At 42.9% G+C, this 20,368-nt stretch overlaps 1 protein-coding gene and 1 long non-coding RNA gene across 2 annotated transcripts in view; one reads left to right on the top strand and one right to left on the bottom strand.

Moving 5' to 3' along the window:
• Positions 1-8,179, bottom strand: part of NFE2L2 (nuclear factor, erythroid 2 like 2) — a 35,101-nt gene extending 26,922 nt beyond the window's left edge. The window contains exon 1 of the mRNA XM_034786190.1: positions 7,951-8,179. Within this exon, the coding sequence (XP_034642081.1) occupies positions 7,951-7,983 (33 nt within the window). The 5' untranslated portion in view covers positions 7,984-8,179. The remainder of the gene's footprint in view (positions 1-7,950) is intronic.
• LOC117885071 lies at positions 8,096-15,459 on the top strand. The gene is made up of 3 exons (XR_004647704.1): positions 8,096-9,017; positions 9,243-9,373; positions 14,499-15,459. It is a non-coding gene; the product is annotated as an uncharacterized LOC117885071 (long non-coding RNA).
• The last annotated feature ends 4,909 nt before the right edge of the window (positions 15,460-20,368 follow it).

The following is a 20,368-nucleotide window of genomic DNA, read 5'->3' on the forward strand; positions in this document are numbered from 1 at the left end:
CTGGGCCGGGCCGGGGGCTCGGCCGGCGGTGATCGGGGGGGCCCGGTGCCGGGCCGGGCCGGGGGGCTCGGCTGGCGGCTCGGGTGCCGGGCCGGGTGCCGGCGGTGCTCGGGGGGGCCGGGTGCCGGGCCGGGTGCCGGGCCGGGGGCTCGGCCGCCGGGCCGGGGGCTCGGGGGACGGGCTGGGGACCTGCGGTGCCGGGGGTGGGCCGCGCCTCCTCCCCCCACCGCCCCCCCCTTACCTGCTTCAGGCTTCCCGCGACTCAAATGTTCGCGGGAAGCAGGGGAGGGGGCGGAGACTTTGGGGAGGGGGCGGGGTTGGGGCGGGGCTGGGGCCCCTTTAAAGTGTCCTCCTTTCCGAGGCACTAAATATGGTAACCCTAATAAAGGAGCTCACAGGGCGGAACACACAATCCCATAGACTCCTACCCACACACAGACAACCTCAACCAATCATATACCCCCATATGCAACCCCCGTTCAGCAATACAACCCATGCATGTACTTACCCTCACACACAAACCACTTGCACACGGAGAATAGGTCTCTCCTCTAGGCCTTTCTGCACCAGGCTGAGCTGAATTGCAATGAGACCGGTGTCTGCCTATTTGGAAGCGGCAAGGGACTCCCTCCCCAACACACACCTCCCTCTTAGGATGACCAGATGTCCCGATTTTATAGGGACAGTCCCAATTTTGGGGTCTTTTTCTTATATAGGCTCCAATTACCCCCCACCCCCGTCACAATTTTTCACACTTGCTGTCTGGTCACCCTATTCCCTCTGGACTCCCTTCCTAGAACAGACATTAGTCGTGAGAATCCGTGGAAAGCTGCAGTAAAGGACCCACACCCCAGCACCTGGCACACAGTGACCACTCCCCAAAACAAATACTGAACAATGACAATAGGACCCTGGGCTGCTGAGAAACCACTCCTCAGTCTCCCAGTGGGGGGAAAAAGGAAGGATCATCAACACATAACACCCCAAAGGTCTATGTGCAGTCTCTGAAGCCCAGAGCTGCAGACAAAAACATTCTGGAACAAAACAAACAAAAAAAAAAAAACAGCACAAGAGAATGAGAGAAAATAGAACTGTTCCATTACTGTGAAGTTGGGGAAGGCACAAAGAATGGGACAAATGGCTTTAGATACTAGGGAGCATTGGATCCAATACAGCCCCAAGATGGGAATGGAATGTGGGGCCTTTTCCCTCTAGGGGGCACCAGCTTAGGGGTGCAGCATCCAGCAAGCCAGTTCTTGGAGACACCAGCACCTGCTCGAGGATTTGGGGTGTTCTGCACATGATCTGCTCCGTGCCTCCTGGGCAGGACCTGGATCCACCTCTGTACATAGCACCAGGCACGGAGCCTCTCCATCTCTTCCTCCAAAACCACTACCCCTGGGAATCTGGGTCAGTTTTTCCCCAAATCAAAGGCTTTCATCCTCTTATTTTCCTCTATTTAAAGAAAAATAAAATTGCCAGGAACTCAACACTCCTGAGCAACCCTACAATAATAAACCATTGAGTACAAGCGACCCTACAATAACAAACCAGTGTGGACAGCCTGCACAGCCCAGCACTGCTGAGCAACCCCATAATCACAAAGCAGCCCAGGCATGCCAAGGGAGGGAAAAGCATTGGCTGGGAAAACACATTTATGTGATAAGTTCCTGCTCTCCTTTTGTTCCAGACAAACATGAAGGATAGAGTACACAGTGAGCTGACAGGGGAATCAGAGCTGCCTGCCGGGAGCACCCACCCCATGGTAACAGGCTGGGCATTGCACTCATCTGCCACTGCAGCGGGGCAGGGCTAGGAGGGGGGCAATGAGCAGGAGTTAAGGGTGACAGGGAAGAGGCAGTAGGGAGGATGAAGGTCAAGGAGGGGGTGATTGAAAGGGAAGCAAGGGGATGGCAAGGGCAGGAAGGGTCAGAGCGGCTCAATTTGAGACAGCAAGTCCCCAGCTCCCTAGTGCCTTGCTCTGAGGGCCAGCACAGACGCAGGCTGTGGAGCTGGGGTAGAGCCATTTTGCACCAGATTAAGATGACAGAGGCTGCTGCAGGGGCAAGGAAGGCAGAGGGGTGGAGGATCCTGCCTGACGAACACAGATAATTCCCCCAGGACTCCCAAGGGAAGGGTGAGCTAGTGAGGGACATTGCATTTAGAATGTTTTATTGTGTATGATCTTTATATTTAATCATGAAAGCACAGGAAAATATAGAGCATAAATATATTAGACTGAACAAAATGAGTGTACAGACTGCTTCACAACTGCTGCATGCCGCTGAGTGTGTTAAATTATAAACCAGAAGCTTCACTCCTTAAGGGTGTGTTTTAGTACTGGGGAGTCTGAAGGGCCAGTACTGCATCCAGAGGAGCACAGCGGCTGAATAGCAGGTTCTGACACTTGGAGGGGGGTGCCAGAGAAGATCTGCACCCTGAGTGTGCGCCCAGGGACCCAGACATTGGGGCAGTGGCTGGACTCCATTTGGATTTCAGGAGCCTGAAACACCATGGGGATCCAGAGCAGAGAAGCTTGGATTCCCCTCACAGCAGTCCTACTGGACGGCCAGGAAGGAGTGCTCACTAGGATCTGTTAATGAATGTCATAAATGGCTACAGGATGTATTTGTTTGTCTTCTCCTGAAATCCCTTTCTTATACGTAGGGCCCTACCAAATTCATGGTTATGAAAAAACACGTCACGGGCCATGAAATCTGGTCTTGTGTGCTTTTACCCTATACTATACAAATTTCATGGGGGAGACCAGCGTTTCTCAAATTGGGGATCCTGACCTAAAAGGGAGTTGCAAGGGGGTCACATGGTTATTTTAGGGGATCATGGTATTGCCACCCTTACATTGGCGCTGCCTTCAGAACTGGGCAGCCAGAGAGTGGCAGCAGTTAGCCAGGCACCCAGCTCTGAAAGCAGCACCCTGCCAGCAGCAGTGCAGAAGTAAGGGTGGCAATACCATACCATTTCACCCTTACTTCTGCACTGCTGCCTTCAGAGCTGGGTGGTCAGAGAGTGGTGGCTGCTAACCGAAGGCCCAGCTCTGCAGACAGCAGCGCACAAGTAAGGGTGGCAATACCATACCATGCCATCCTTTCTTCAGCACTGTGCTGGCGGTGGCTCTGCCTTCAGAGCTGGGCTCCCAGCCAGCAGCTGCTGCTCTGCAGCTGCCCGGCTCTGAAGGCAGCACCGCTGCCACCAGCAGTGCAGAAGTAAAGGTAAAAGTACCACAACCCCCCTTATAATAACCTTGCAACCCACCCCCCTACCCCAACTCCTTTTCAGGTCAGGACCCCTACAATTACAACACTGTGAAATTTCAAAATTTAAATAGCTGAAATAATGAAATTTACAATTTTTAAAATCCTATGACTGTGAAATGAATTTGGTAGGGCCCTACTTATATGAAGGTGATCTAGCATGAAGATATGAGACAGAAATAAATTCATTTAGTTGGCAATTTAGTTAAAATCTAACAGTTTGACAAGTAATTTGCTTAGTAAAAACTTGGTAAAAGCTTTCTGTAATACAGATAGCATGACAGCAGATCCATATTCTTCAGGATACTTTGCCAGAGAAAAAAAATTAACAGATTCCCCTATGAATATACTCTAATATTTTCTGAGACAATTTACCAGTTTTTACTATTGGTCTCGCTCCAGTCTAAACTCTTAACTACATAGCTCTCCCTTCCTCACAACTTTAATCATATTGGGAAGGTACTCATTTTCCACTCTTCCCATCATAATGCTCAAAACTTGAAGTTAGTAACCTTTGTTAAGTTCACTTGGATACCTTACAAAGCTACAAGAGGTATACACCACTATCTCTCCATTTAATTCAATATTATCTGTCATCCAACATGACCTTTAAAGGAAGCCCATCACAAATCTTGTAATATTCCTTTATCTTATCTTTCAGAAGTGAAGCACTTGACACTTATTTCATTGTACTCTTATCTACAGTAAGCATTTTCAACCACCTGTTAGTGTTTAATAGCAAAAAAGCCATTTTCATCTTCCTACACACAAGTAAAATTCACCCCAAGAATAATGCAGAGAGCGCTATTGTCATTCCCTCTCCTGGGGTTTGTATCAGAAGGAAGCCACTTAAAATTTTATTTGGGGCTCAATCCTGGTCCCATTCCCTCCTGGGTCTCTCACATTCACTTTTTAGAGCTATGTCACCTGCCCACAGGCCCTTTATGGAGCAGGGATTGCTGGCTGCTTGGACATCTGCCCTGTCCCTCCCCAAACAAGTGGGCATATTGCTTTGAGGGCACACACCTCAGGTTCTGCTGGCTCACAGAAATCAAGGAGTTAAACTGATAGTATTTTAATATACCTTCCCCATCCCTTGTTATACATTTAAATATTTTATAGAAAAAAGATATTAGAATTTTCCATGTAATAAATTTAAGCATTAGTTTTATTACACCATAAAATATGACAATGTATCAGAATAGCTAAACAAAGAGTGGGTCTTCAGGAAGAAAGGATTTGTGGCTCTGCAGACCAGCTCGGGAAAAGTATTACATGTTTAAGAAGCTGCATGAAACAAAGGATTAAGTCACTTATAGAAGTGGGCAAGCAGGCAATGAAAGCTAGCATTACTGACAGAGCAAAGAAGATTTAAAAAAAAAAAAAAAAAAAAAAAAAAGAGTAGATAAGTAGGGGGAGGCATAGCCCTGGTCTACACTACAAACTTATGTTGATATAACTATGTTGCTTAGGGTTGTGGAAAATCCACTCCCGGAGCAACGTATTTAACCAATTTAACTCCTTGTGTAGCCAGCGTTATGTCAATGAGAGGGCTTCTCTTGTCAACACAGCTACCTCCTCTCGGGGAGGTAGAGTCCTACGCCAATGGGACACGCATTGGCATAGGTAGCGTCTTCAACAAGCACTACAGCAGCACAACTGCACCAGTGCAGCTGTGCCACTGCAGTGCTGTAAGTGTAGACAAGCCCATAGTTGCTAAAGGCTTTAAAGAGGAGAACAAAAAAAGCTTGAATTTGATGCAGTGCACAAGGTGGTACCAGGAGGAATTCGATGGGGGGCTGACAGTCAAAATAAGCCAAGAAAATGACCTTAGCAGCAACATTTTGCAAGGAATTGATAGATGTCAACTAAGAATGAGGCCAGACACAAGGCAGTTGTAGTAGCGAAGTTAAGAGATGATGAAGGCCCAGGTGGAATTTTTAAATGGTATGAACAGAGAGAAAAGAAGCAGTGTTGGATAGAGGGAGACAGGTCAAGAGTGGGGAGGTAGATTTGTGTGATACTGGCATAAAGGTGTAGCTGAAACTTTGTGAATGGATGCTATCCCCTAAAACAGTAGCTCTCAACCTTTTCAGAATACTGTACCCCTTTCAGGAGTCTGATTTGTCTTGAATACCCCCAAGTTTCACCTCACTTAAAAACGACTTGCTTACAAAATCAGACATAAAAATATAGACGCGTCAAGGCACTCTATTACTGAAAAATGGCTTACTTTCTCATTTTTACATTATAAATCAATTGGAATATAAATCTTGTACTTACATTTCAGTGTATTGTATATAGAGCAGTATAAACAAGTCGTCGTCTGTATGAAATTTTAGTTTGTACTGACTTTGTGCTTTTCATGTAGCCTGTTGTAAAACTAGGCAAATATCTAAATGAGTTGATGTACTGGCTGGAAAACCTCTGTGTACCCCCCAGAGGTACACATATCCCTGGTTGAGAACCACTGCCCTAAAGAAAGGGTGTAGGATACCTAGCCCATGAAAAAAACATACATATGCTCACCACTGTGTTATCTAAATGTTTGTACAAGCACAGTCCTTATGACCAAGATCAGAATGAACCTAAACACAGGACATAAAATTTAGAATACACACTTTTTACTCCTGAGTTTATTCCACATATTTAATAATAATATGGAGATATACCTATCTCATAGAACTGGAAGGGACCCTGAAAGGTCATTGAGTCCAGCCCCCTGCCTTCACTAGCAGGACCAAGTACTGATTATTACCCTAGATCCCTAAGTGGCCCCCTCAAGGATTGAACTCACAACGCTAGGTTTAGCGGGCCAATGCTCAAACCACTGAGCTATCCCTTCCCCAACAAACAATAAGTTTCCCTATAAACAAGAAAGGAAAAAATGAACACAAAACATCTGTAAACTAAAATTGGAGAATAAATTGGTTTACTTTTCAACTATTCTCTCCACCCTTTAAAAAACTACAATTTTCCATAAAGGAGTGAAATAACTTAAGTTAATTTTTTCAGCGTTTAGACAATTGATACATTTGGTAGCACAAGATTATGAAAGAGAATGTCATTTTATGCCCCTGAAGAAACTTGTTATGGAGTGAAACTACTCAACTCTACATATATTTTATGTAGAAACATGAAATAAAGAAGCTAGCATAAAATAGTTGAAAGAATTTTTAATATTTAAAATTTATGTTCAGATAACACAACAGAGATTATACCCTCTAAATTAGCTAAGGCAACACAGAACTATATATGCTGGTTTACACATTTTGAAGCTCCACTTGAAAGGCTAATTCCAAAAACGTAACAGCCCTGGGGAACTAAATGATTGTGCAACAGCTCCAACTTGTTCCTGGCTCAGTGCACTAAGGATCACACGCTATAGAGCGGAAAGGGCCCTTTCAGGGAAATTGTGACAGACAACGATCAACTTTCAACTAAAGCCAAAAGCCACCCACTCTAAAATAATTCACCCAAATAAGGAATAAGCGATGTAGGGCTTTCAAAATTCAAACGCAGTGACATGTTTTATATTTTATACAGACTAAATATCACACAGATCCATGGGGTCTCGAGGGCCACCAGGGGTGCTGGAACAATTTGTGTAATGGAGGTGCTGAGAGCCAAACTGTAAACCCTGTATATGACGGAAACGACTTCAAGCCAGTTCCAGCATCTGAGGGCCACTGCCCAGAATCAACATTGCAATCTCTTAGACGCTCTAGCTATCCTGAATGTTGCCAGGTACTAAAATGATGTAGTTAAGATTTTCAAGGCTGTAGTAACATTTGGAAAGGAGTCAGCTGTTACAGTGCATGCTGGGGGAAGTGGGGATGTAGTAAAAGAAATAATATTTTAGATTTAGTAAAATCTGTTGAGGGTAGAGAGACTTTCTTTGAAAATAATGCTTGCTATGGCTACTATCTCTTACAGCTAAAACTGAAAGCTTTGCAACTTATTTTCACTCACAGGGCATTTTGATTTCACCCTAGCTTCCTCAGTCAATAGATTTTCAGGAAATCAAGAGGATCTGTTCTATATCTCTGGGAGGTGATGCTGACTAGAAGTGGGAGGGTGCGGAGGGTCCCCTCTTGACCCTCCCACGGCCTCTTGCACTGCGAGGCAACCCATGTATAAGATTTGTTGGCACCACAGGTGGCTAAACCCAAGTGGCTATTACTGGCTTTGCTTGACCCACATTTCAGGCCTCTTCCAAGGGGCAACATGGTTCAGATGGGGGAAACTGAGTCACAAAAGGGTAAGTCCCAAGCTCTCAGAAGATAAGAAGCGGCCGCTAGTTTTGGGCACCCACCGCCCTGACGCGCCAGTTTCCCAGGAGCGCAGGGGGCTCCGCGCCAGGCTTCTCCCTTGGCCCTGGGGCCCAGAAGGTACCGTGCTCTGCCCGCCTTTCCTAGGACCCAGCGGGCACCAACCCGCCCCCAGCCGGCCCCGGTGACTCATCACGTTCCCGGAGCCGGGGGAAGCCGGGCAGGTCCCGTGAGCAGGGGCGGGGCCGCTGCTCCACCCGCACTTCTCCTGACACCCAGCAGCCCCCCGTGACCCGGCGTGTCACCACCCGGCCGGAACCGGCCCCCAGTTCAGGGCACCCCGGGCTCCCGGCCCGGAGCATTTCTCTCCCGGCAGAGGGGCCCGGGGCACAGGCCCCGGTTCTCACCTGCGGGGCGGGCGGCACCTCAAGCGCTATCATGCTGGCGGCAGCGGGCAGACACCCCCGGCGCGGCGACCCTCGCTCCCTGTCCCGCTGCTCGCTTCGACGCTGCTGGGGGGAGTGAAGCGGGCGGCCCCGGACGCGGACGGCTGGGACAGCGAGCCGCCTCCCGTTCCGCCCCGCCTTCGCCCCAGCCACTCAGGACCGCGGGAAGCGGAGAGGCGGCCCTTATCCCGGCAACAGCAGCCACAGGGAGCAGCGCGGGGGTGGCAGGCCATGCTGGCTCGGCTCCGCCCCGCCCATCCTCACATCCCTGTCCTGTCACAAACCACCCTGACCCCGTCCGAGTCCCTCCCTGCCCTCAACTTGCCTGTCCCCACAGAGCCCTGCTACAAAGCAGCGCGTCCGGGCCCCTCGTCTCTCCTCCCATCGCTGCCACACACACACACCCGGCCCCATCCTCTCCCATCTATCCCCAAAACCACCCACCCCCATCAGATCCCGTCTCTGGCACAAATATCAAGTTATTCCCAGATCCCTCCCCATTCCAACAGATCTGTCCGCAAATTCCAACTCACCAGATCCCTCTCCATGCTTACCATATTGCTTCCATATCAGATCCTTTATCAACCTATCCCCACCAGATCCTGCCACAATTTATCAAACCTTCCCCAATTTACCATTACTCATCCCATCTCCACCAGATCTGACAGATCCCTGCCTGCTTAATCTCAGCAGATTCCAATGTACCAGATCCATTTTCCCCATCCCAATATATCACAACCCAGCAGATTCACTGGATACCTTCCCAGCCAATCCTGCCACACCCCAACTGATCAGCTCCTTAACAGATCGTACTAGATCCTTCCCCACCCATCCCACCAGATCCCTTCACCATCACACCCCACTAGATCCTTCCATGTCCCATCAAATCCCTTCCCACATCTCTGAGCTAATTTAGCAACCCTCACAGGAGTTTCTAATAGAATTGGAGAGGAAAATGAATCTGTCACTCCCACCAGATCTCACCCCACAGCTGTTAACTAATATGGCAGCTACCATGGAAGCACCAGGTATGATAATAGGAGAGGAGGGATCTATGGAAATTGCAACACATTTCTCAAAACTCTTAATATAAACCGATAACCATAATGGGATCTCCTGAGACACTCATAGGAGAGGAGTGCTCTGAATGATTCTCCTAGATCCTTCCCCACAACTCTAACTAATTTTGCTTGGTTGCTTGCAACCCACCAAAGAATTATTACTTTACAATGTTATTTTATTCCTACTCCTAGAAATCCTGTGCTGTTTAGCTGTGGAACAGTTCTGTAGCTTGCAATATGAAGCTGTACATCAAGGCATATATGGACCCTATCTCAATGAAGAAGTGTGCATGGTGCAGTTTTGCTGCCTGTTTTCACAGAAGGTAATGGAAGGTAAAGGTAAACTCAGTCTGAGTTAAGTCCATAGCTTTAGGTTTGAGGACTTTACCCTGGGAGGTGTTCTGTTATGCTGGCCCTGCAGTGGTACAACCAGGTCTCACAATTTATGCACATTCAGTTCTTGGAAGAGAGGCCTCTAGGAGAAACCCCAGAGTTCTGAAAGTGTTTGTAGATTTAGTAGGTAGCACTGTTACTAGTCCTAAAGCAGTGCCCCAGCACAGGAAGCTATTTTGGCAGAGGTGCCATCTTTCAAATGAGGTCCTGACCACTTTTGATAATTAAAGATCTCACGGCACTTTTCAGAAGAATAGGAGCATTAATCCTCGTACATTGGCTAATTTCCAGCAAAGGTAATTACATTCTTCCTGCTTTAATTCCCTCTGAAATTTAAATCTGAGACAGTATTCTTCACTTCTTGACTTCAAATGTTTCTGTATTCTGTTAAGCAGCTGGTGTGTATCACTGTAGAAGTTTGTGCATTTGAGCAGTGGGTGAAAGTAAATCTTGTATTGTTAAATTTGTGATCCTTTGGGGGTGAAAGTCACTATAAGAATGCAAGATGTTGTTATTTGTTATAAAGTTATAACAGGTCAAGATCAGTATCCATAATGCATACATTGTGGTGGAGTTAATGGCGGCCTTTAGGTATATGTGTGGCTCCTTTTAAAGCCAATAAATATAATTGAAGGTGGCACCACTAGTGACCCATCACCCATCCTTGCTCTGCCACTACTGTGCATATACTGTTCTAAGTGATCTAGGTCACTATGTTGTTTAATCCTCTAATGTCTATTATAATAAAATGTATTGCTCCATTGGGACAAAACATACAAATGAATGTACATAGTGTCAGATTTATAGATCTGAGACCATGGACAGAGAAAAAAGATTGAATTTCCTGTTTGTCATTTAAATCACTGGAACAGCTGAAAATATCCATTTTATTTTTTAAAATAAGATTCTATGTGAATTATACATAGCATTTATATAGTGAATTTCTTCTTCAGAGTACTTTACAAGCTTTAACTAAGGTCTTCTTTTAACTGGAGGATTTGTAGCTGTGCAAATGTCTAACACAGATGTGCTGTCCTAGTATCTTGATGCAGCTTCCCTGGTTTGAAAAACCGGGGTGAGCCACGCCAGTGCAAAGTTTAAAGTTTCTTACCACAAACCTGAATATTCCCATTGTTTAATATGAGGCTTACATAAACTGCAGGAATTTGATGTTATGTCTCTCCAATATCATAGTGTTTGGTTTGTTTACACCACTCCTGTTATTATTATCATCATCAGACATTTGTCACTGTAATCACTCCAGAAAATAGAATTTCATGTTTCCCTTGTTTCTTTCACTAGCATGTCTCTGACGTGTGTTTACCACAAAAATAGAAAGCCTTCAATGTAATTATATACATCTTATACATTCAATTGAAGAACGCAAACTATAATCAGAATGTCTCTCCTCCATCTCTACATGACTCTCCTTTATTAAATATACCAGGTACCTTTATCTAAAATACACTGCTCTGCTATGGTAATTCAGATAGAACATGCTGCAGTGTCACTGGACATATTAGGTATGTATAAGGAGAATACATACGTTCTATCACTAAATGTACTGGGTATGTCTATGCAGTGTTATTGTAGCCATTTCAGTGCCAGGGTATTAGAGAGACAATGTATGTGAGGTAATATCTTTTATTGGACCAACTTTACGTGGTGAGAAAGACAAGCTTTCGAGCAGAATACACAAAGCATTCTGGTTATGCTATGTCCTTGATTTCAAGGAGACATATTGCATGACAGCACCACAGCAATTGTGATGGAGGACCAGGAGCAAAAAAGTTAAGTCACTTTTTTCCTTTCACTAGTCAATTCCAATTTACTCTGATCCAAGAATGACCCCATTGGCAGCTGAAACTAGATTGAATGTTGGAAACCCTGGAGAAACAGAGCTTTAAAAAGGGAAAAGGCCCGTCAGTAGTTAAAAAACCTTTTGACTCCAACTGCTCCCAGTTCCAGACTGTCTCCTTGAACATGATAGTTTTACTGAATACCATTTATCGAGTTTTTCAGTATCATAAAAGAACAGCACCAGGAAGACACGGCACATTAGCACAAAACAAATAACACAAAGTATGTGTGCATGAAAAATTGCATAGGTGTCCTTCCCACATGATCCATCGAATGGAAAGTTGTACAAATAGTGAAAAGAAGCAAATATGAGCCATTAGAGTTGGTATATATATTGTATCACAGTATAGAAATGCCATGTAGTGTCTGGGAAACAGTTTGCTTGGAGAGTGTGCGGAGGATAAAAGGGGAAGCATACTTTCTGGCCAGGCCAGATAAAGGAGCATTGAATATATATTTCAGTTTGTGTTTCTCGCTTAATTTATTTTTTCTTCCTCTCCTTGTCTTCACACCCTCAGCGCAGGCACCCTTTGGCCTTCACCACTTACAAGTAATACAACCATCCCAATCTCATTTTAATTTAAATATTATATCACACTCACTGATATATCATTCTCACTATACCATGGGAAAGTATATTAGGATCTTTCTCAATGAAAGAAGCTATATGAAGTGTGAGCTGTAACTTTATTAAAATTATTGGTGTTATTTTCATTTGATTAGACTAAATAGTCTGAGGCATTTGGACATGAAGTTCTACCGGTTTGCTTGTTACTTGACCCTTAGCATTTTTCTGTTCTTCAAATTAAAATTTTTTAAAGAAAGTGTTTTTACCTGATACTTCTTCAATCCCAGAAACAATCCTTGAGGAGCATTCAGCTTTTTTTTTGATAAAATAACATATCTCTACAGAGGCAGATACATACAAGGCCTGAATATAAGACTTTTGGCCTACACTTCTAGATATGAAATTTGTTGATGCACACAAATGTACATGCACTTTTCCACCCCTCACATTTCAATGTGTAGCTATGCATGTAGCTAATACAAATTGCATGTATAAATTCCATTACCTGCACATGCTGATATTCATTTTTGAGCTGCACACCCAGTTCTTATACCATAGTGATGAGCTTTTAAAAACGTAGATCAATAAATAGATGGTACTGCTAGAAAATTTGCAGCAGGTGTGTTTGTGTACTAACGAGCATGTGCACAAGGGCCATGTAAGTTGATGCTCTATGAAAGAATCAAGCCCACTAAATGTATGATAGCATATGAAGTTTTTTTTTAATCAAGTATTTATAAAAAATACATCAATTTATATTTTCTCCATTGTCTCCTTTTATTCATTCTCTATATTTTTGTTCTCGTATTAAATTTTTCCCAACCATGTAGAGTTTCAATTAAAAAATGATTTTTTTTTCAGTTTGAGCAGCATTGTTTAAAATAAAATACTTTATTCTGTTGATTTGGAATGTGTTTGCAGATATTGTCTCTGATTTTTTAAAGACAAGATTAGCAATTATAAAATGGAAACATTTGTTTTGGGGTATTTCTGGATTAAAGTTATAGCATAAGAGGGCTTTGGAGAAACTCTGTTTTCTAAAGGGCCTGAGTAACCGTTCACAATTATTACAATATAGGTACAATATTATTGTGAAGGTAGAAATCACCAGTGCCACCTACTGCTTAAAACATACAACTAAAAAGGACTTGCGAGTTTGTATATTTTCAAATAAAAGAATAATTAAATAATTTTAAGCAAAGTTAATTTCTTCTAAGCTACTGAAAGATGCTTGAGATAGATTCTGAAATCCTTACTGGGGTAAAACTCTAATTGAAATTAATGAGAATCTTGCCTGAGAACTGACTGAGCAGTGACCTCCCAGTTTTGCCCTTGGTTATTTTGAGATCTGTGATTTTGTGTTGGAAGTGCTTACTGATGTTTGTATTTTTAACAAACTGTTAACTTTCAAATTGATCATCATAACATCACTGGGAAAATATTGGTGGGGAGAAGACGGTTCAATGTAAAAAGATTTATATAAACTCCACTATGAGGCAAAGTTCTATCTTTAATTGAAGGATCTGGATAAGACAGGGAGTTGGGAGAGTGAGGACAACCACACATATGATGCAAAAGCCACCCTGTTGTGTCAAGGCAGGGTCACACAGACGAAGCAAATGAGCTGCAGACCACAATGTAGCTTGATGTGCTCCATATTTGACCGACCGTGCCCTCATGTGGCCAAGATGCAGTAGGTGCTTCCTTTTCTTAACCTCTTGAGAAAGACCCTATCCTACTATTAATGGGAGAGCAAGCATATCCGTGTGATCTCTCTTTCTCCTCATTTGTTAGCACAGGACAGGATTTCTCACAAAGTGTGGCACCATGATGGCACTAACTTTATAACACAAAAGAGGTAGGACTTTATTCACACCTATCAGTATGATGGTGTGTCATTCCTACTCTCCCACAGGAGCATGTAGCTGCTGACATTCTCCATCAGGGGAGAGCAGCTTTAAATTCTGCCCAGCAGAGTCAGAAACAATGCATCTTTTGCAGGCCCTGGGCCCAAACCCTTCCTAGCTGGTCCCACCCACTTTTTAGCCCAGGGACCAGGACTGGGATTTTTTGGATTTGTGATCCTCAGGCTTTCTTTTTTATTCAAATGTTGTGTACTTTAAACTTTAGATTTTAAAACTCCTTCAGGACAAGAATTGTCTTTCCTAAGACTAGCATATTTGAAATGACTACAAGGATTTGTGAGGACAATTCAGCTGCTTTGTGATAGAATTTTAGAAGCCACCAAAGAAACACTTCACTGTTCCCTTCTTTATTCACACTGAAAAATGACTGCTGCTATCGCCGTATCCATCGGCTGTGATGGTCCCTGGCACTAGCAAATTATTCTGCTCAATGGACTAGTTTTCGTTTTGAAAAGAATTTGGTTGTAATTCTTTTTAACTGTCGCTTCCATGCACAGTTTTTGCCAGCAGGGGACATTATACAAGAAAAATTCTGCTCCTATTGCCAAGGAGTTAACTTGATAACATTGTAATAAGTAAAAGGGTGTTTGTTTCTCTGTTATTGAGCTGTCCTTGACTTGCACAAAATCATGCTGAGTTTAAAAAAAAAAAGTCTTGTCAAATTTGCTGTATTCACTTTCAACATTTTTTATTTCTACCCAGGCACAACATTTTTCCACACGGGCATATCAATTCTAATGGCAGTGCTGTGGCTAGGAACATTGCTGCAATGCCCTCCAGATTCCTGAGGATTTGCAAAACAACCAGCAGTCTCCACCCTAACTCCGATTGTCTTGAGGTAAGTGGTGTGTTTGTCAAGGTAGGAGAGGGAATGCAAGCCAGTAGAAGCTTCCCTGCCAGGACCTGCTCTGTCCACAGGAAGAAGTGAGCTGCCTGTTGCCTCTCTCCCCATTATCTCTTCCAACATCTTGAAACTGCTGTTTTCAGAAGGAGGTGAAGGAGGCCACTGGCAGCCTTCCCATCTCTGGAAGAATGAGCAAGGCTCTCCCGACAACACTGTAGTCTAGAGATGGGGAGAAAGTTCTTGTTTGCCTTTTAGCTGCCAAGGAGCTCTGCTGCACACACAGCTATGCAGCAAGTATCTTTTGTTTGAATATACTTCAGATTAAGTAATTACAGCAATGCACAATGTACCCTAGAAAATTAGAAAGGTTGAAAATGTGTTTTTTGTTAATATGCACACACAAATCAAAATCAACAGGAAAATGAATAACCTATTTGGTGGTACAATGTACCAACAAAATAGTGTAATAAAAATGAAATTATTTAAAGTAATATTCCGATCATACAGTCATCACTGATTTAGTTTCCAATTATACAGAGGTAATTGTATTAAGGAACTGCCTCATTCACTGCTTGCTGAGGAAATGCCTGAGTGTTTTAATGTCCTGGCATCTGCAGGTAATAAATGATCTAATCTGCACTCCTTACCTGACTGGAATCCTAATTCTTGTTTTACTTCAGGTGACCTAGGGCATATATTAGACAGCATCAGTATACCTGAGGATTTATGACCTGATTGGCTACAAATGGAGTTATTCAGGAATAGCTGTATTCCTGAATAACTCTCTGTGTAAGGGTATGCCTATACTTCCCGCCGAATCGGCGGGCAGTGATCAATCCAGCGGGGGTCAATTTATCGCGTCTAATCTAGACGCGATAAATCGACCCCCGACCGCTCTCCCATCGACTCCTGTACTCCACCAGGCCAAGAGGCACAGGCGGAGTCGACGGGGGAGCGTCAGCGGTTGACTCACCACAGTGAAGACACCACAGTGAGTAGATCTAATTACATCGACTTCAGCTACGTTATTCATTGGACCCTGCAAGTTCCTGTGTAGTGCTCAGCATGGAGTGCAAGGATATTTTGCTCAAACATAAGCATGAGCACAGACTATGTTTTGGCACAAGGAATAAGCAAAGGGGTCATCCTTTTAAGTGAGCAGACTCTAAGCCCCTCTTATTCTCAGAGCCTGGGTTAAGAAAAGGGAAAGATCTGTATGAAAATGGGTAGTTCTGAGGAGATACAGCTCTAAGCATATTTCTAGGAATGAAAATGAGGCACTTAGCTATCTACTAATTTTTTTGCTTGATTGCTGCTTTTGGCTTGCTACTAGGCAGAAGTAATTTAGCAGTTGCTCAGCAGCACTCTCTTCAAAGCAGGATTGGGTTGCCCCCTGCTCTCCCTGGCTAACTCATGCTTTTGCTTTATGTTTATACACATTCTACAATATTGAACCCGTCATGTGTCCCCATATCATCTTTTAGACAAGTTATATGTATTTAGCTTTTTAACATTTTCCTTATAAATCAATCCCTCCAGCCTGCTGATTACTTTTTTTTGGCTCTTTGAATTTCCTTCCATTTGTCAATGTCCTTCTGAAAATATGGTGGCCACAGTTGAATGCTTAAATCCAGGGTCACAAAGAGAAGGATTTTGACCTTCCTACTCGATGCTGTGATACCTTTCTATATACAGAGCTAAACTGCATTGGCCTTTTTTTCCAGCCATATCATATTGCAAACTCATGTCTAGCCTGCTATCTCTTTCACACCTAGGTCTTTTTTAGGATTACTGCTTTCCAGGTTATTCCCTTGCATTAACTAATTTATTTGGATTGTTAGTCTTTAGATTTATCAATGTGCATAATTCCATATTAACTCTCATTTTGTTATTTTCTGTATATTTTTAGTAATCTCTTTAAATCCTATTTATAATTTCTCTGTCCTCACTGGCATTTGCAGCTCTTTTCAATTTACTATTATCTATAAAGGTCAGTGACCTGATGCAATGTACTTCCCCTTCCAGATTATTGATGAAGATGTTAACAAACAAACAGACCTGCCATCAAATCCTGCAGTACCCTCTTAAATAACTCTCCTAACTCAGTACATTTGTTTACAGTCTTTCAGCCAGTTTTCAATTTATATTAGGGTGTTGTAATGAACCTGCTAGCTCATTACTGCGTACCTCTCCTCCGTGCTGGCAGAGCTAGGGATCTAGCCATTAGATGGCACTATGTTACTCAGTTCAATATATTGCCTGTAGCAAGTATAGGAAAAGGAAGTAACAGCCTCTTGAGCTCAAAGGGGCCAGTCAGAGAGGGAGAGGACATGTCTACACTTACCAGGGATCGATGCTGTGACAATGGATGCACTGGGGGTAGATTTAGCAGGTCTAGTGAAGAGTCTAGTTGATGGAAGAGTGTCTCCCGTCGACCATCCAGTGCAGTGTAACACTACAATAAGTCGACCTAAACAACGTTGACTCCAGCTACATTATTCACATAGCTGGAGTTCCGTAACTTAGGTCGACTTACCCCCGTAGAGTAGACAAGGCAGAGAGAGAGCGAGGCCAGGTATAAACTGGAGCAGCAGTCTGGGAGTTAACAGTGTAAGGAAGGCTGGGTTGCAGGCAGCAAAACAGTTTGCTGGCAGAGCACTATTAGTAGCAGCAGGAGGATACTTGGAAGTAGGATACATGACACAATTTCATGTGTGGTTTGCAGGACCCACTGGTTACTGCTATACCCCATTACTGGACTGTGCCAAGGGCTGGGTTAGCTACCACTGGGTTGATTAAAGTGTCTACAGTAATTGGTCCATCTATCTCTGGCAACTCCAGTAAAATAATCCCGTTACTTCCCGAGTCTCTGACCTATGTTAATGTTGACCCACGGCGGGCTAGAGCCTAGTGCTTGATGCACCTACAGTGTTTGCCTCTGGGACACGGAGCACACTGCCAGACATTTAGGGGACCAGTGTACCACAGCAACATCCTGCAGTGAGGGCAGTCATAGTATTCCCATAAATACTATGGGAATAGTATGAATTCTTTTCAAAATAGTATGAAGCCTTTTCAAACCCCTAGTATATTACATCTACAGCCGTCCCTTCATCTATGACGTTTATAAATCTGTCAAAAAAGAGCAATCAAGTTTGTGTGACAAGATTTATTCTTCATAAATTCATAGTGCTTATTGCTCATGGGTCCACTATCATCAAGGTGTTGAGTGATTATCTCTCAATGTTCGCTGTATTGTTTTACCAGGAATAGAAGTTAGACTTCTTATGACCCTAATGGCCAGCATCATTCTTTTTACGTTCTTTTGAAAACTGATATTACATTTACTAAGTAAATATGCCCTGGTTTACTAATGTGACTACTTTTGCTGTATTTTCTTGGGTTACAAACTGCCTGTCAATGATGGAAGCTGAAGATATATAGCTTGACAAAAGCAGGCTCATGGGAATGTGAAGTGGTAATTGTTTTCCTGATGTTGTACTGTATTGAATTGGACATTAGTGAATATACTGTGAATTGAACAAGCAGGCCTATAGCAGACTGGTTGCTGAAAGCAGGGACATTTGGGGGCCCTGCAACTAAACAAATAAGTATCTCTAAGCAGTTTACTGTGCACACTTGAAATGACTAATCTCTATTGAAAATCTGAGCTGTTTCCTTCAGTTAAAATAGCAGTTTTTACTCTGCAAATGTAGATAAATGGTTGTCTAGCATTTCAACAAATTCTGTTCCTGGGATTCTGCCTTAGTTTCCTGGAAAATGCAAAGTTGTTTAAAGTTCAGGAGGGTTTATGATAGAATAGAAAAGAGTAAAGTTCTCATAAGTCATCATGATGAAAGGAGAAAGAGTTGCAATAATAGAGAATAGGGTCCAATAAGTAAATATGAGTAAACATAAATCACAAAAAACAATTAAATAAATCCTATTACTAATATGAACTGCCATACCAGATCGACCAGTGATCTAAGAGTAGCCATTACCAGATACTTCAGAGGAAATTGCCAAAAAACCCATAATGAACAATTATGTAATAACCTGCCTGTAGGGCAAGTTACTTCCTAATTTCAGGTTGGTGGTTGATTTATGCCCTGAATTGTGAAGGTTTGTATCCCTTATGAAATTTTATGGGGACTAAATTATTTGGGGATCTTCTCATTATTCATATAAATGACAACTTTTTAAAAATCTTACTAAGCACTTGAGCTCCATGATACCTCGTGGCAGTGAGTTTCACAGATTAATTGTATATTGTTTTTTCTTAGTTTTAAATTTGTTGCCTTTTAATTTCTCAGATGTCTCCTTTTTATTATAAAGATCAACTTTTTGGAGTCTCCTTGCCACATCCCACTTCACATTTTTTTTGTGGGGACTATCAGCTGTAACAGCTGTCCCCAGCATCTTCTGTTCCCATCAGTCACTCTCTGACCTGAGCAACCCAGGCTGGCCTTATTTAGGTCTCCCACCTCAAGAAGGAGGTAGGTTGCAGATCCCTTCCATCTGCTACAGACCAATCTCCATCAGATTGATAATCCCCACGAACGAATAGAAAGGATCCAGTCCTTACACCACATGGCCTCATCCAGGAAGAAAATAAAAGAAAGATTTAAAAAACAACAACAAACCTTTAGGCTGAAAAAGCTAATGTCCATAAAGTGCAGTTTTTGTTCTACTACCAGTTACTTCCTGAATTTGCCAAGTGTCACTGGAATTTAATATATGGTGGGAGAAGTGTTTAATTGAATGGGTGGGCAATTGCTTTTGATTGTGGAGACTGAGGAAATCCATTTTGATTTGTTTAGGAGTGAGGGACGCTGATTGTGAAAAAATTTGATTGGGGAAAGGAATTGATTTTGATTGTGGATATTTCAATTATAAATGTGCTGAGGTGGATAAGTGGGTTAGAATTGATTTTGAATGGGGCAGTAAGAAGGACTGATTTTGCCTAAAGAGGGAGCTTGATTGTACATGTGGGCTGACTATTGACTTTGAGAGGTCATCTGATTTTGAGTGGAAGGGGAAGAAGAAAAGGATGAAAGCATGGACAGACGGGGAAGAGAAACACATAAGAGTAGTAAAAAGGGATAATGATTTTTTTTCCAAATGATGAAAGTCACTCCACTCTAATATTTATTGACATTAACAGCATTCATACAAATTTGAGAGGTTAATGTCCAATTGCAAATCTAAGTTTGATTGAAAGGTCATAAGAGAAGGTGGCTCATGAGAATGGCCTCACTACTAACAGTCCACTTTATGAAAATGTTTAGGAAGCCTTGAATTAATGAATCCTCACAACACATCTGTGATGAAAGTATGTATTTTCTAGGTGGGGAAACTGAGGCAGAGAGGTATAATTCAATATGTAAGGTCCCCAGTTTGAGATTCAAATCTTGATTTGAATTTCCCCAGAGCTTGAGAATGGTCAGATCTAGAACATTGGTTCAACTCATTCTAGTGACCAGCTGTGAAGTTCTAATTAGGATCCAAATTTCTCCAGAGTTCAAGATGGTATAGATCTAGAGTTTTGGCTTGGGTCCATGTATGGTTTGTACTGAATATAAATTATTGCAATAGAACCACAACATGTCCAGTCTATCCTCCACATTAGACAGCTGAGTAGCGCATGCATAATTCTGTACATAATACACTTTCAGTAATCTACTATGACAAATAGAACAAATGACAAACTGATAAATAAGTCATTTTG

Source organism: Trachemys scripta, chromosome 11 (genome assembly GCF_013100865.1).
Source record: "Trachemys scripta elegans isolate TJP31775 chromosome 11, CAS_Tse_1.0, whole genome shotgun sequence".
Taxonomy (NCBI): Eukaryota; Metazoa; Chordata; order Testudines; family Emydidae; genus Trachemys; species Trachemys scripta.